Source organism: Aythya ferina (genome assembly GCF_964211825.1).
Source record: "Aythya ferina genome assembly, chromosome: 3".
Lineage (NCBI taxonomy): Eukaryota > Metazoa > Chordata > Aves > Anseriformes > Anatidae > Aythya > Aythya ferina.
In genome coordinates, this window is record NC_140298.1 from 16,092,164 (window position 1) to 16,110,086 (window position 17,923).

The 17,923-nt window shown below is 38.1% G+C and overlaps 1 protein-coding gene across 3 annotated transcripts in view; it reads left to right on the forward strand.

The window, feature by feature from the left end:
* Positions 1 to 17,923, forward strand: part of FSHR (follicle stimulating hormone receptor) — a 203,899-nt gene that overhangs the window by 142,083 nt on the left and 43,893 nt on the right. For all 3 annotated transcript variants that reach the window (XM_084513092.1, XM_084513090.1, XM_084513091.1), the window contains exon 2: positions 11,203 to 11,274. In XM_084513092.1, coding sequence (XP_084369218.1) covers positions 11,222 to 11,274 — 53 coding nt within the window. In that variant the 5' untranslated portion in view covers positions 11,203 to 11,221. The remainder of the gene's footprint in view (positions 1 to 11,202; positions 11,275 to 17,923) is intronic.

Below are 17,923 nucleotides of genomic sequence, written 5' to 3' on the forward strand. Positions count from 1 at the left end.
GCAACTTGTCTGCACTGGTGTGGTCTCACTTCAAGTTCTGTGTGCAGTTTTGGGTGCCACAACATAAGAAGGACATAAAACTATCAGACAATACCCAAAGGAGGGCTATGAAGATGGTGCAGGGTCTAGCGGTCAAGACATATGAGTGGCTGTGGTTACTTGGTTTATTCAGGCTGAAGAAAAGACTGAGTGGAGACCTCATGGTGGCCTATGGTTTCCTCATGAGGGTGTGGGGAGGCACTGATCTCTTTTGTCTGAGGACAATTATGGGGCCAAAGGGAACAGCATGAAGCTACATCAGGGGAGGTTCAGATTAGATATTAGGAAAGGGTTCTTCATTGTGTGGGTGGTTTGGGCACTGAACAGGCTCCCCAAGAAAGTGGAAAGTGGAACCCTGCTGGAGTTCAAGAAGCATTTGGACAATGCTGTCATACACGTGGTTTGATTTTTGGTTGGTCCTGTGTAGAGCCAGGATTTGGACTTGATCCTCGTCGGTCCCTTCCAGCTTGGGATATTCTATTATTCTATGATCTTTCTAATGAATTAGTCAAGCAAGATGACAAAGGCATGTTATTTGGTGTTTTGCTAAGCAAGGGTTCAGCAATACATTATGCAGAAATACTTCCACTTTGAAGAGGGTTTTACCTTCAGTAAGGCATCCAACACAGAATTTATGGAATTTTGTCCCTACACAAATTTTTTCAGTCAATAAAAATAGCATCATATATGGAGAGATTGCCAACTCAGCAAGTCCTGAGGTCTTAGAGGTAGAAACACTACACACAAAGAACACCTGTCACCTTTCTGGTATGACCTCAGTTGATGAAGAAACCACTGTTCCTCTCCCTGCTGAGGAATAAGATCCTTTTAGACACGTTCTTGGGACAGGAAAAAAGCTGAAGTGACCAGCTGTGTGTAAGCCAGATAGCTATTCTTGCTCCAAATCAAAAGAGGGGAAGAAAGTTTTGAAGGAGACAATACCTAAAAAGCCCCCCATCTGCTTAGATTGTAGACATTTTCCATTACTCTATTTTCCTTGACAAGTTGCCTGCAGGAAAGAACATAAAATAAAACACTCTCTGCGGAAGAATAAAATACGTCGGACTTGTGCAATGTTCCTTTTGTTAGGAAAGTATGAAGAGATACTAATATAAATAGATACAACACTGAGAGTTTACTCAGAGTGAATTAATTTTTAATAGCTCCTCACCATAAAGATGGTTGTAAACATCAAGGTCAGATTTCAAGGAAGTTGCATGTTTTATTACATGCTGTACATTTCTCTAAGACCCCTGTAAGTTAAGCAATGAGGAATGAGGAAGTGCTCTTCCAAAAGTAGTGTAGTGTCTCACAGGATAATCAATACTAATAAAGTACAGCTATTTGTAAAAATAAAGCAATCGCTATTTTCTGTTTTCTCTGTAACTGAGACAGAGTAACTTCATTCACTTATGTTATTTATCTTAGATGAAACACTTCACAGCATGTCTTTGACATTAATAGAAGCAATTTTGTCTGAGTTTTCAAGCTTACTGCTGGCACTTTTTGTGGGTAACTCCTTCCTACCAGTTAAACTGTTCCTGAATGTGAGCATGGTAGCTGTGATTCTGTTCTCTGAACCTAAAGAGGACTCATTTGTTTTTGCACTTTGTAACCTGTGACAAACCATTTTTTTCTCCGTGTATGTACTGAAGAGACCAACATCCTTGCGTCAGAGGGTGTTCTGCAGTCATTCTGCTCTGGGCACATCATTTGTGTTTGTCAAATGTGCTGCTTATTACTGCCTTGCATCTAAATCTTAACAAAATTATTTGTCAAACACTTTGCAAAAAGAGTTGACACATCCAGGTTACTAGCCTGAATAATCACAACTCTGGAGAGCTCAGTTCCTCTCCAGCTTTATTTCAGTGTAAAAAGCAACTCAGCCTAAATAGATGCAGAATTTTCACTAAGCAAGGAGCATAGAACATCTCAAATTGAGCTATGGTCTCGGTGTTTCATCTCTTTTCCTGGTTGTGATTCTTGTAATCTACTTTTTTTCTCCATCCTCTTTTTTTTTTTTTGTTTTTGTTTTTTTAAATCCCAAGACTCCAAATTCACCCAAAGCTATTCAAGCAGAGGTATTTAAAGTAATTTTGGAGTTTTGTTTTCAACCGTCTGCACATGTGTCCTTAGAAAGGAGCTATATACAGCATAGTGGGGGTATGAACAGTGTTACTGTTCCGTGGATGCTTTGTCCAGAAATTAAAAGTGTATCAGTTCTGAGACTAAACATGCCATGTTTTTTGGAAAACTAAGAAGAGGAGGGGAGTGAACATACAGGCATTTTCTTGATGATTTTTTCCAGTCTTGTAGTCTAACTGATGCTTTTTTTTTTTCTCTTACAAAAAAAATTGTGTCCTTCCTCATCTCTCCTTATCAGCTCTTAACTGGTGAGAGGCACAGCATGCAACTTATTAGCTGACCTATGCAGGGACTTGGTAGAAAAACAAATCCCACAGAGATATTTATGTGTGTCTGTGAGCAGCATTGCAACTCTGTTGGGGAAACGGGACCTCAGCAGGGCAGGCAGAGAAGTGCCTTGTTATCTATGTTACAGGATGGTGGGCACTCAAATGAAACATCAGCTGTTCAATTAAAATGCTTCACTACAGCTTTTTGTGTCTGGATGGAATTATTTCACCTAGTAAGTATTCACTGCATTTAAAATAGGAATGCCATCACTACTATTCATTGCACTTCTAATCTAATTTAAAAAAGAAAAGGAAATTGATTTTAAGGGAGACGACTAGTAAAAAAAAAAAAAAAAAAAAAAAAAAGTAAATTTTCATGAGCGACTGCACATATTGCCTTTTAAATTCAGCCCTGCAAAGCAGGCAGGCATTACTAATAAACATACCATCACAGTTCTAATTGTATTTACTTTGTCTGTACATTACTTTGTCTAATAGTGCACAAATGAAAACATTTTCTTTCCCAGAGGTGCCTACTTACGTCGCTGCCAGACCTGGAGAGATTCCTGAGTAGCATACCTGAAAAGATGATGTTGTCTCCCATATTTATAGGACATTTTTCAGTCAAATTTATAGTACATTTTTCAGTCAAATAGAAGAATGGTGTGACTGTCCTATCTTCAGAAAGGACACAAACTTGCATGCAGCTGTAATCTTTGCACTTTATGGGTTTCACTCCAGTAGTCTCTTGTAAAAATTTGATGTTTCATCAGTTGGCTTATTTCTGTTTGTGGTTGCCAGCTGTGATCAGATTGCTTCCATTTCTTCCATTTTAGTGGAATTAGAAAGACAAAAAAAAAAAAAAATGTAGTAGTCTTTTACAGAAAAAAATAAAGGGATGACTTTCTGATTATAATGCTGACCTGAAACTCAGGATCTCTAGTTACAAGCCATGACCATGTGACAAATTTCCTCTGTGGTCTAAGAAAATATCTTCTGGTTTGTGTTTGTATAACAAAGGCAAATGTAATTATTTCTGTCTGAAATTAAAGGGAAAGGGCACCAAGATACCTGTAAAAATTTATTGTATCCAATTTTCTTTTGTTTTTGGACTGAATTAATCCTTTTTCAGGACCTGATGCTTCTGTTAAAATATATGTATAGATATATATTAATTAGACCTTTATTTTGCCCATTGATTCTGTTAGGAGGTCTCGCTTAGGGGATATTTGGATGTTTGTTTTTCCTTGGAATACTCTCCTTTAACTGCTCTTCTCACCCCATGTTCATTAACCAGCTGCAGTCTGGATAACTTTTCAGTTATATGAATAGTCATTACTGAAAAATATTCTGCTCGGTTTTAGTTTTCATTTGGATGATGGAGTAGCTCTGTGAAAACAGGAGCCAGTAGTATGTTGGAGCAGTGTTTTGTCAGTACTGATGCCATTCCTCCTGATACTGTCAGACATATGAAGTCTCAGCCTCAATGTCTCATGGAACTGAGGAAAATTATATAGATCTCACTCTTCTTTTTTTTTTTCTTTTTCCAAATTAAATCCTCATGACTGCTGAAAATAGCTTTAAAACATTGTATGAATGCACTCTAAAGACAATGGAAACCAGAAAAGCAATCTTTTTGCATTTAGCTCAATGATATTTGAAGCCTTTTTTGTGATGGTTTTGGATCTGGTTTATATGTTTTGAATTCCTCTCTGCATACTGATAGGAAGGGGAACCATAGCTATGTCCAAAAGCAGCTGCAGACTGCTTTGTAGATTACAGATATCTTCCCCCTAGACAGCTGATTTTCACACTGATCCATGAAAATAATTTTTAAAAATTTTAAATTTAGAATGTTTAGATTTAATCACAGTTTGAGAAAGGAATCATACATTCATACATCATACATTTGTTTTTAGGTGAACATACTGCAACTCATGCTTCAAGATTCACAGGGTCTGAAGTCTGTCTAGGCTCTGTATGCACTCAGAACAGTGCTCTTCCATTTGCTTCAGGGAACCTGCCTTGGGCTGAGTAATCTAGCCACCTTCATGCCAAAAACACATGCAACAGCTGCCTTAAAATAAATTTTCTAAGAAAAAAAAAAAAAAAAAAAAAAAAAAAAGGCTGAACACAGGGTCTAAAGAAGACAGTTCTGGTTAGAGATTCAGGCAGCTCACTGACTTATTGTTAGGATTTCTGTGCTCAGTGTATGAATTTCTACTCCAAAATCAAAACTCTTAATTCTTTACCATTAACAAAGTAGGTTTTGCCCTGTTATATTATCAAATTTCTATTTTCCCTTAATGATTCATTGAAGTATTTCAAAATATTAAGAAAAATATATTTTTATGACTAATTCGAGGAAAAATATATTTATATTCATGTATTTCTGCATATTCCTCTTCCTAGAGACATATTAACTAGACCCACACCCTAGTCAAAGATAAGGCATTTCAATGAGCTGAGGGCTTATAAATTTTCTTTACAAATTTAAATCAAATCAAATCTTATCTCAAAAGAATTTCATGATTCATTCCAGTGAGAATTAATATAAAAGTTTAGGGCCAGGCTGACACAGACAGATTGGTTTACACCATCTAGGACACAATCTGCAATGCCTCTTTGTTTTCTATTACAGAACAAAAAGCAAAATAATCCTTCGCTGTTGCATTGACTCACCAAGCAAAAACACAAAAAAACATGGGGCAGGATTTTGTTGGTCCTTGTATTTTGTCAAAAGAACACCAAGTAGGTCATGGCATCATATTGTCTTATCCGGAAATATAACGCAGTCTCACCTGTTGCTTGTGCTGGTACCTCAAGTGCATCTCCAAAGCAAGATGCAAAAACAAAGAAACAACAAAAGAATTACAAAGAGAATAAATTACATTTTATTGTAAATCTTTCTATCTGACAAAATACACACTGCTGTAGAGGATTAGAAGGTGAGAGCATCAGTCTATTAGCTCGGAGACTAGAGTAAAATGGTTTTCAAAATTCTGTATTTATTTCTTCAGAACTGAATTTGGTTATTTAGCATTATGGTCACCAAATCTTTTGGGCTTTTTTATTTTGTTTCCATATCTGACTGATGCTGTTCACTTTAACATCATGAATTTGCCATTTACATAAGCCAGGATAGACAAATCTACAAGATGCGTACATTCTGATTAACTGTGTAGATCAGAGAAGTTGGTTTTAGAGTGTTTTGAAAAAAAAAAAAAATTAGCCATGCTTAATGAAGCAGAAATAAATGTGTTTTTTTGTGTGTGTTTGTTTTGTTTTCTTTTGTGTGTTTTTTTTTGGGGGGTGGGTGGGTGTGTTGTTGTTGTTGTTTTACTAGTTTAATTTATGATAATTGATGCAGTCCTTTGATGTGCAAGATTATTGCTGGTGGGAAGGAGCTTTATTGAGGAAGGAAAGTAAAGGAGCTGGAAAGAGGTGGGAAGAGGGGACACCAGCTCAGTCGGAACAAATTCTAGTGGAGACCTTTGCCAAAGAGTGTTTTCATAATTACTCAAGAAAAAGTTTTTGGGACCAGGGTCTGAGAATTCATTTGATGAACATAGAAAATACAGCATTTCACACTTAAGTGACCAACCTCACAAACACAGTGTATTTACACTGATTTGCTCACTGCGCCCACTTTACATGTTTTTCATGTACTTTTGTTTCTAGAGACAATTTGAAGACCTTTATGGATCTACTTTTCTAATCTTGTCATTTACCAAGTCTTTTTACTTATCCGCACCTTAGGCGTCAGATACTTGAATAGTTGCATACAGTCCTCTGTCTCTTCTTGGTGAAGCCAGTCTGATTTCTGTACCTGAATTCACATAGGGCTGAATGGAAGAATATTGTTTTTTTCTGGAGTATTTTTTTCCCCTTCATGTCTTATGCTATGTCTGTCTGAACTACTTCAGCTGCAGAAGACTCTATTTTAGGAAAAAGTTCAATAAATCTCTTTGTAGCTGAAAATGTTGGAGGGTTATTCAGGATCACTTTACCAGTACCTGATAATTTCTGTTCTTTGCATCATGTCTTCTACAAGCTTTGAGATTAACTTGGCACTATGATATTTCTCTTATACTAGACACAGCCTTACAGAAACAAGATGTATTTGGGTTGTTTGCTACTCATTGTGATATAAGGTTGTATAAGTCATCTGTGTCAGTGGCTTCATATTAACTGAAACCTTGCCCTCTTAAATAGCCAGGTTTAGATATCTCTGAATAAATAAATAAATCAGTAGGAGATAGTTCTGATCTAGTCCTGACAGGTCTAGCCTTAATTAGAAACAGTTTTTTAGTAGTTTTCTAATAGAAAAAAATAGACAGCTATTCATGAGATGAACAAAAAATGATAAAAGGCATATAAAATGCACAAAACTTAGGAATGAAACGTGAAAACCTGTGGAAAGTGTGCATGTTCAGTCCAGAGAAATATCTGATAGTAAGCTTTATTGTCTCTCCAAATGTAAAAGTATTTTACTGCACAAAAGAAACCAACTACTCCCAATGGTTAGGAAAAACTATGTAGGGAATAATCAGTTAAATACTATGCAAATTTGTATATTTAAGTGCAAGTTTATACTGTAATTTATATATATATATATAAAGTGCAAGTGGGTTTGCACAACTTTAGCAGCTAACTTTAGTTTCTATCAATAACCTCCCAAAAAATAGCTTTCAACAGATGTATTTAAATCAGAATTTAGAAACCTCTCCAGCACTTTAGGGGTTCTATGCAATGAGAAATGGGCTAGATTTAAATCTAGTTTATACTGCTGTACATAGGTAATAACAGTAGTTATTATATCCGTCTTCTATTTCCAGACATGTAGGATGCAGGATAATCATGTTCACCACTTGGGGTTTGTTTTATTTCCTGTCATTGTTTCTGCTTTCTCATTATTTTTTAAGTTTTTGGTGGCTCCAACACTGGGGGCCTTGCTAGAATTTCTAGGATGTATTGTAGCTTATATATTGATAACACTAACCGTACTGAACTTTGGACTTTAAAAAATTATTTATTTTTTTTTTAATCTGTCCAAAGGAAATCAAATCTAACTGTAATGCCTTTAGAGAGAATGCTAGGGTTAAGATCCCTCTTGTCCTCCCTCATTGCCCAAGGAGTATCATAGCCCTGGCTGTGCAATGCTTGAGCTGCAGCCGGACACAGGGAGAGGTCTCTTGGCTGCTGAGCAGCACTTGGGATGAGAGGGGTACTTGAAGCTGAGACTCCCATTCCCTGTGTCTGTCCTTCTGCTGCCAGGGCAGCACTGAGAGAGCACAAAGCCTTCCTCCACTTCAGCAAAGCTGCTGTGAGCAGGAGCTTTAGCTTTTTGTACTTGTGGAGGGCATACAAGACCTGGGTGCTTTGGAGTTGAGATGGAGACATGCATTTAGTTTCCTGGAGTCTAAGTCTGCACAGCTCCCTGCTTAGGGTACAGGTTTTTGGATCACCTAACCTTTGGTCTAACCTTTCTCACACATTGTACCAAGCACCTGGCTCTTGGTTTTTAATTTTACATCATGTGCATAACTTTTATGGTTTTCTGTGCTCTCTTTGCAGGTGCCTAAGTCCTAGCATTATTTTTTACTACCAAATAATGCATCTTTCCATTAAGCACCTGTTTTTTAAAGGATGCTTTTGTTTGTTTTGACATAAAACATGCTTGAAGAAAAGTGGACTGTATTCATTTCTTTGACTTTAAATATTTCCAGTAACAAAAACAAGGAAATGCTTATCAATTATTTTCCCCATGTGACCTAGCAAGAATTCGTACTGAATACCAGTATCTCAAGTAAAGTACAGATTGATTCTTGGAGCCTAATTTGTGAGATTTATTGACAATACAGCATGCCACTAGTTATAATGGACTCCTATTCATTATACAGTTGATAATTCAACAACTAGCTGATTCTAATTTTCAGTGTTAGTTATAACATTAAAGCTAACTTTATTAGCCTAACAGGGACATTTAAATACAATTAACCTTAGTTTTTTAAGTGGAATGTGCGACTTCAGCTATTAAACTTCATTTCTACTTTAGCAGCTCCAGGGCATCAGATATGAAGCTCCTGAATTCTGGCACCTTATTAGCACAAGGCAGGCTATTCAACAAAGAAACCCAAGGTTTGATCCTTCTATGCACTTATGGCTTTACTTCTGTGGGTAACCTCATACATCAATGAAGGTTCTTTCTTTTAATAAATTTCAGGATCAGGCTGTAAGTTCTTATTGTGGTAAAGAATGGCATAGGCCAGTATCTAATTAAAGAATTGCAAACCTCTTGATGATCTACAGAGAGAGGATCCATTTTAGAGTATTGCCATTAAAAAAATATAGGTGGCTTTTCAGACTGTGCCCACTTTCTAGGGCTCCAAATTCAGGCATGTGTTTCTACAAAGGAGAGGTTAGAAAAGGTTTCAAAGCAGATCAAAAAGTTGCCTGATGGTTCATCTTTGCAGCACTAAGCCTTCCGGGTGTTCTGCACAGATCCAATATCTGAACTCTGAAAGTACAGACATAGCTTTGCATGCATTACACTAGCCATGTTTTCAGTAGGGCTTTACAAATTGCCTGATCCAGGTTAGGCCTTTTCTGGAAGCTCTTTAATCCTTCTAACATTTGCATAATGATCTCAATTCTGCAATACTTGTGTGACAGTATTTAGAAGCTTTTTCTGACTTACATTAATAATTGTACAAGAATAATGGAATACCAGATTTACTTTATTATCTTTTCAGACTGAGAATACAATGCATTTTTAATGCTTAAAAAAAGTATGGGGCAAAATTCACTCCTGATGTAATCCCAGTGGCATCTGTAGAGCTAAATGAGGTGTGCATTGACCAACAAACTAAATGACAAATTGATCTCATGTATGTAGCAAACATTTTCTGATGTTTAATTTGTGTTATCTGCTTGGTGTTTAACACATGAGAGTTTGAGTATGACATTTATTTCTGGCAGTACTTCTCCCTACAAACTCACTGTAGGGTTTCTCATGCCTCAGCTATGCTTTCTTGACCTGGCATCTCGTCATAAGCATATCATGTGAATTATGTGTCTTTATGAGTAGGTCATGTTTATATATGCAGTGATTTGTACTCACTACCTATGAATCATTAAATGCATGAAATAAAATAATTACCTAGCTAATACCTTATTTCTCCTAAGTGAAATTACTGCTCCTAAGTTATTGCTCTTAAGTGTAGTAGATATCCTACATTTTGTTTTTTGAGTAACATCAGAAGTTTTGTAGTCTTCGTTTACTGTGATAAAAGAAGAGTTCAGGTTAACAAAAAGGTTTATACGGTATTTTAAATACTTATTCTTCATAAAGTATCTACAGTGACCTTTACAAATGATTAAAATGTTGTCTTGGTTCCTGTGTGATAGAGGTGTGTATTCTGAAGTCCCAATTTTATGGCATATTATGAATTAATTAGAAGAGAGACTGTGAGAAACAATGAAGAGTATTAAAGTGGCACTGATGGGAGATACTATCTGACTCCTTAATTTATCTTTGCAACAGCTTAAGGCTTATCTTGCATAAGCATGCATGTAGCACCTTACAGCATTGTGTAAGCAACTCATCCAGGTTCAGCTCCACAGAGCTGTTTCATTCTATGCTTGAGTATCTCTCAAAAGAGAGGACAAGATGAAAAAAAACACTGTTACCTACCAGCATACAACACAGCTGTGGTGACCAGCTGTTTGTTTCTTACTGAAGCCAACAGGGTACTTGCAACTCACTGGTGGATGCTTTTTTCCCACCAGCTCCAGCAGCAGACCAACACAGTGCTGTAATTTTGGCCCAGGCAGGCAGCTGGAGACCTATGAAGCATATGAACTTTATAGCTGTATTTAGACTGTGAAGCCTTCAGGATGGAGACTCACCTTGTATCAGTGATATCAGCTTTGTATCAGTGTTGGGGCAGAGTGGCTTGAAAGTTTTGCAGAGGAAAAGGATCTGGCAATGTTGGTTGATGCTCACCTGAACATGAGCCGGCAAAGTGCCCAGGTGGCCAAGAAGGCCAACGGCATCCTGGCTTGTGTCAGGAATTGTGTAGCCAGCAGGAGCATGGAGGTGGTCGTCCCCCTGTACTCTGCTCTGGTGAGGCCGCACCTCAAGTATTGCATTCAGTTTTGGGCCCCTCACTACAGGAAGGACATCGAGGCCCTGGAGTGTGTCCAGAGAAGGGTTACAAAGCTGGTGAAGGGCCTGGAGCATAAGTCCTGTGAGGAGAGGATGAGGGAACTGGGGTCGTTTAGTCTGGAGAAGAGGAGGCTCAGGGGAGACCTCATTGCTCTCTGCAACTACCTGAAAGGAAGGTATGGGGAGCTGGGGGTCAGCCTCTTCTCACCCAGATAACTAGAGGGAATGGTGTCAAGTTGTGTCAGGGGAGGTTTAGTTTGGAAATTAGGAGACATTTCTTCTTAGAAAGAGTATTCAGGCATTGCAACAGGTTGCCCAGGAATGTGGTGGCATCACCATCCCTGGGGGTGTTTAAGGAAAGGTTGGACTTGGTGCTCTGGGACATGATTTAGTGGTAATAAGGAGTTGACTGGACCAGATGATCCTGGAGGTCTTTTTCAACCTCTATGATTCGATTTACCTTCTCTTCTATTCTAGGCCTCTTCTATTCTATTCTTGACCTCTTCTGTACCGACAAAGGGTGTCACGCAGGTGTGTATTGTGAACAGTGAATAATCACATAATTTTCTCTATTTTCAGGAGATTTGTCCTTACCAAGATGAGAGTCATTCCAAAAGGAGCTTTTGCAGGACTTCATGACCTAGAGAAAATGTATGTATTGTATCAATATTTACTAGGAAACAACCATTTTACTTCAAACAACAGTTTCTAGATGCTGCTCCTTTTACTGCCTGTAAGCAGCTCCAGTCTCTGAACTCAACCTAGTTTCATCTTTCTGTATTTTTTTATTAAAAAAAAAAAAAAAAAAGATAATTTATGTTCCAAAACACTGTTGTCATAAATACATTTTCATATCAACAAGTGGGCAGTCTTTGGTCAAAGGCCAGCAGGGAGTGTCATTGCAATCACACTCAAAGAGTTGTGCTCAATGGTTTGATGTCCAGATGGAGATCAGTGATAAGTGGTGTTGCTCTGCAGTTGGTATAGGGACTGGCACTGTTTAATATCTTTGTTGGTGACTTGGACAGTGGGATTGAGTGTGCCGTTAGCACGTTTGTGGAAAATGCTAAGCTACGTGGTGCAGTTAGCACAACGGAGGGAGGACTTGAGACATGGGCCTATGTGAACATCATGAAGTTCAAAGAGGCAAAGTCCAAGGTCTTGCACCTGGGTCAGGGTAATGCCAAACAGTAATAAAGGCTGGAAAATGAGTGGATTGAAAGCAGCCATTAAGAGAAGTGCTTGAGTTGATGAAAAACTCAACATGAGCCAGCAATACACACTTGCAGCCCAGAAAGCCAACCATAGTACTGCATCAAAAGAAGCATGAACAGTAGGTCAAGGGAGGCAATTCTTCCACTCTACCCTACTCTTTTTAGACTGTACTTAGCTGTATTACTTACTGTATTCAGCTCTGGAGTCCCCAGGACATGAACCTTGGAAGTGTCATGGACCTGTAGGAGTGAGTCCAGAGAAGAGCCACAAGGATGATCAGAGGACTTAAGCAAGTCTCCTATGAAGAGAGTCTGAGGGAATTGGGGTTGTTCAACCTAGAGAAGGAAAATCCCTGGGGAAACCTTATAATGGTCCTTCAGTACCTACAAGGGGCTACAGGAAAACTGGGGAGGAACTCTTTACCAGGGAGTGTAGTGATAGGACAAGGCGTAATGGCTTTTAACTAAAAGAGGGTAGGTTTAGATTAGATATTACCAGGAGATTCTTTACTGTGAGGGTGGTGAAGCACTGGAAAAGGTTGCCCTGAGAAATTGTGGATGCCCTATCCCTGGAAGTTTTCAAGGTCAGGCTGGATAGGGCTTTGAGCAACCTGGTCTCGTGGAAGGTGTTCCTGCCCATGGCAGGGGGGGGCTGAAACTAGATGATCTTTGAGGTCCCTTACAACCGAAACCTTTCTATGATTCTATGAATTAATAAATGAAGTGCCAGAAGATCATGGGAAACTGATTAATTTGAGATTTTTCTAATAGGTCACAATAAATCAATGAAAGATTAGGGAGGAAAGTACTGCTGTTCATAACAGGTAAACCAGTTCTAAAGAATAAAAAGGACTGTACTGTTCATGTTTAGAGCCAGTTGGGAGGATCACAGAATCACAGAATCACAGAATTTTCTAGGTTGGAAGAGACCTCAAGGTCATCGAGTCCAACCTCCAACCTAACGCTAACAGCCCTCCACTAAACCATATCCCTAAGCTCTACATCTAAGCGTCTTTTGAAGACTTCCAGGGATGGTGACTCCACCACTTCCCTGGGCAGCCTGTTCCAATGCCTCACAACCCCTTCTGTAAAGAAGTTCTTCCTAACATCTAGCCTAAAACTCCCCTGGCTCAACTTAAGCCCATTCCCCCTCGTCCTGTCACCAGGCACGTGGGAGAACAGGCCAACCCCCACCTCTCTACAGCCTCCTTTAAGGTATCTGTAAAGAGCAATAAGGTCACCCCTGAGCCTCCTCTTCTCCAGGCTGAACAAGGATGTGAGAAGTTCTTTGCAGATGATAGTTCTGAAAATCTTAGCACATAAAGAGAGGAAGCATTTAATTTTAGTGATAAACCTGAAGATATAATTATGAGCGCTCTTGATGAACAGATGTATCAGGTACCCATTAGTCTATTATGGAAGTATTGCAGCCCTCCACCACTAGTGTGATCATATGTTTCTTGATATTTTTTAGCTACAGAAAAATCTATGGGTTAACTGGTGCTAGCACCAGAAAAGGTAACAGTCACCATCAAATCTGAACTATTCTGGGGCACGTATGATTTTTTCTAAATTATTTCATCTGTAAACAACTCACATTTTGTTTAGAAATGTATCCGGTATTTGCACTCTTACTGGAGAGGATCACAAACATATTGTTTGTCCAAAAGGGGAGAAAGGAGTCCGAGCAGGAGTAGGGAAATACACCTTAATATTTTATCTTTTCATTCTCTCTCTGTAAGGGCAAAAATGGAAAGGAATCAATTGCCAACATTTCTTTGCTTCAGCTTCTTTTTCCCCTCATACTCTTGCATAAGTAAAGGATATAGCAGAAGATGGGCACACCAGAAGACATGGCAAGTAAAGGAAATATATTTTGAACCTAGAAAAGTATAGATAGATAAAGAACAAGCAGTGAACATGCTAGGGGGATTCAAGAGTTGTTGGCCAATATCAAGTAGAACCGCAGTAAATGCTTATTTTTCTTGACAAGAAAATAAAAAGGTCTTATTTTCTGTGTTAAGGAATTACCCGTTAGGGGTAGTATCAGTACTGTGTTACCAGTTTTTTGGCACTTGTTTCCCTGCAGTCATGCTGGATTCCTTTAAGCCTAGTTCTTATGGAAAACCATTCAGCTCTCTGGACAGTGAAGTGTGCTGCAAAGTGCATTAATCCCATTATCTTTAATTACTCAGAAACCATATGTCGGATATGTATGAAGTTAATGATCACATTGAATATGATGTCTCTTAAGTGGTGATTTATTGTTGACCAAAAAAATTACATATGAATGTGAGGTAAATTTGAAAATGTATCAATGTGCTATTAGTACCTGGAAGAGAAATGGGGACAGGCAGTTTATAGCAAAATATCCTTGAAAATAAAAGTGTGATAAATATGTAAATGAGACCAATCAACATCAACCAAGAATGCAGTATTTGCAAATGGTGTGGCAAACAGATAAAATTTGAAAATGATCACAAATCCAAAACCTAACCCATAAAACATTTATCAGAAATATTCATGATAATGTAGGGCAAAAAAAAAAGTGTGCAATCAAATGATATATTTGCATATAAAAACTGAGTCTTTGTATTAAAGCCTCTTTTTTCTTGCAAGATCATGCACAAAAAGGAAGTTTAAAGCAAACTGCAGTTTATTTAAGGAACAGAGCTATTAATAATGTGATATCTCCATGTGGTAAAATGTAGATAGCCTGATGTATACAAATGAGATACTTCAATGTACTGCACGTAAGTGTTCGCATAGAACTAAATAGATTAAAAATTAGGAGAGTGACAATATATCCCGAGTGTTTTACTGATGAAAAGCAGTATCTTATGAAACCCAAAATATCTGTATTTGTTTTCACCAGTTGATCTCTAGTTGATTTCCAACAGTGTTTCTGAGAATGGGGTAGGTTTTAAGGTTCACAAATTGCAGGGAATGGTCATCTTTAGAATCATCCATAGGGGATGAGGTAGTTAAATACAAGTTAAGTCAGAGATGAGTCCTCTATAAGAATCTTAGGTCTTTTTTGTTTATATTCAAAGCAAATGAAGGTTTTTGAATACGGTCACTAAAAATGTCTAGTTTTCAAAGAAAACTCATTCAATAAGTTTTTTAATTGTTCATGCTTTCTTTATGCATTGCTGTTTCATCCTATATATCTAAACAACTGAAAACCTTGAACAAATGTTTTTTGCCACAAAATGTTGAATATTTCCAGTCAGGTGCTTTCAGTCAGGCTCCAGTCATAGTCATGGAAGATCTTGTTTGTTTTCCATTTGTACTGTCCAAGGAATCTCCAATATGAACAGTAGAAACCATAAATCCATATGGAAAAAACTAGTGTGACCTCAAAATGTCAGCATGGAAAATCTGATCTGCCCTCCCTGTGAAGCTCCAGTTTTAGCTGCAGATCAAAATCTTGGTTTTCATCACATGCCAAATACAGATATTGGGGGAAGAAGAAAACTTCTACCATTTTCTGATTTTTAAAAGAATGAGAGCCCATTTGAAGCAACTCCAGCTTGTCTTTTTCTTTTTGCCCATCTAAAGTCCTTCAGATACTGAAAAAATATAAAGTGTCCATCCTGCAGACTGTCACATGGACAAATATTTTCCAGGAAAAAGATCTTCTTTTGTTAAATAAAATGCTCTAAGATATGAAATAAATTGGCAGGTTGTGATTATAAGAGATTTCTCTTAATAATGGTGTAACTTAAGTTTTCATACTGAAAACTATTTCAGAAACCCACAGGTCTGAGGAGCAGCCCAACCAGCTTATTGCTTTTAGCTCTGCGACTTCTACACAGCTTTGAGTTCATGTTAATTTAACAAATAGATGTTTAGGGAAGCAGCTTTGTTATTATAAGTTTAGTTTGCTGCTAAGAAGTCTTGGCCAAGACTAAACTGGACCATGGCAGCTTTTCTAGACTCCTGCTCAACCACCATATTTACACACCACCAGAACTGATTAATTCTTCAGTTACTAAAATAAAAAGCAATGCCAGACAGGCAAATAACTGGCAAAATCAATTCAGCATACTCTGCAGCTGCTATGTCATCTTCAACCTGCACTGAAAGTACTTAACCTGGAGAAGAGAAAGCCTGAAGCAATATTGAAATCTCATTTTTCTCTTGCTAAGTTTCCTACGGATTCTACAATGTAGCAAATTTTTGAATGTTGATTTAACAATGCATGACTCAGGCATCGTATTTATAGGGAATTTGGTCTGATCCTTAGTGGCTGAACTAATGATGGGGAGAATTAGGATATATTGTTATTACTCTAGGGAAAGGTGAATGCCTTGGTCCCACCTGGAAAAATCAATTGTCAGAAATGCCTGGCGCTAAGTATTAGATTTTATTTCAAGTCTTGGGGTGAGTGTGGTAGAGCAGAGAAGAAGAGGGATGGTGACTAGTAAACCTTAGCCAAAGAAGCTAGAGAACAATCGCAGCTCTGAGTCATCATGTGGATGATAGAAGCGGTCTGAGGATGCTGGTCTCCCTTGGCTTGAAATACCCCTGTAACGATTTTTGGAGGACAAACCAAGTCTGACATAGGATTTTGTCATGTTCCTGCTCTGTGTCATCAAGGAAAGATACTCAGCGTATCCAGCTTTCTATGAACAGTGATATTGTTGTGGATAGTATTGCCTTACCCTATGCAAGCCAAATAGCCTTTACTTTTGTATTCTGAAGCATCCTTGAAAATTTGTTGACAGTTATTTCTTTTGAAAGGTTTAAGCTAAAAAATAGTGCTTTACTTCATCATTTGCTATCAAATCTAACTTGTGCAACCCAAGAAAATTCAACCATGTGGATGAAAAATTTCTTGAACTGCAAGACATCACAGAAAAACACCTTTATTGACTTTATTTTATAATTTGCATTAATGTGAGAAGTGGTTTTCTTTTACATTTCTGGCAACAGCACATCATCGGAGCTTGATGAGCTAGATCCTTTATGAGAGCTCTGAAAATCCTGGAAAGTATTAAATCTTTTAGAGTTGAGGGAATCTGCTAGAGTTGACAGTCCTGGAAACTGAAGTCTTCTGTCCATGGAAGACAAAGATTATGTAAGCACTAGCTATCTGTAGCATCCACATGAATTTGTAGAGAAAATATCTCTGGATCATATATTTATTTCATCACTCAGTGCATTCAAGATTTTATGGTTTGTTCTTTGTTTATTTGGTTTTGGTTTTGCTGGGACTGTTGACCCGCTGATAGTTCATATGTACAGATGTTGTTGGTCTGCTGTGACCTAGATACATGGGCACCAGCTTATTTCATATATGAAAATCAATCTGATATGAAGCCAAAATCTTTCCCATTTGCTCTGTAGGCTAAAAGGCAGGTCATGCATTCCTTTTCAAAATTAATTATCATACAGTGTCCAAACCAAAGTGAAGTACTTGAGAATTGTGAAGATTCCTCAGGAGAGTAATTTGAGACATGCTAAATCAAGGTGCTAAATCAAGGTATAACTTGCTTCCCATGAATAGAGAAGGAACAAAGTTCTTCATTTGATTGTAAAAGTGTTATCAGGAGACTCTGGCATAGTGGAAAGTCTTTTGCTTTATTTAGCAAATTTAAGCAACCTGGCAAATTGGTGGACTCACAGTCCAGACCTTCTTCAATAGTAGCCACCAGAGCTACCTGGGATAGCAACTTGCTAAGGGATGTCCAACACCCCCTCTGCTCCTGAAATTGGTTTCAGTCAGCCCAGACATGGTTCTGTAACACTTGGCAGCATATAGCTCAGGAAGAGGAGAAAGAAGGGATTGGGAGGCAGGAACTGTGTGATCACCGAAGGATGAGTTTATGTCTTCTGGTCAAAAGAAAGCTTGTCAGCATGCTGCAGTTTCTCCAATTTTTCTTGCACAGTGTATTGTGTTCTGCCTCATTCATTATGTGTGAGGTAGTGATTAAATATGATCATTAAAATTCTTCTGAGAAAATGGATAGGATTCAATGTAGTCAAGACATTTGGAACTTGGTTCTAGTCAGGAGCTCCTTTCCATCTTTCATTGTATCCACTGGAAAAATCTGTTGCCCCCATCCCCTCCCTGCCCGGAG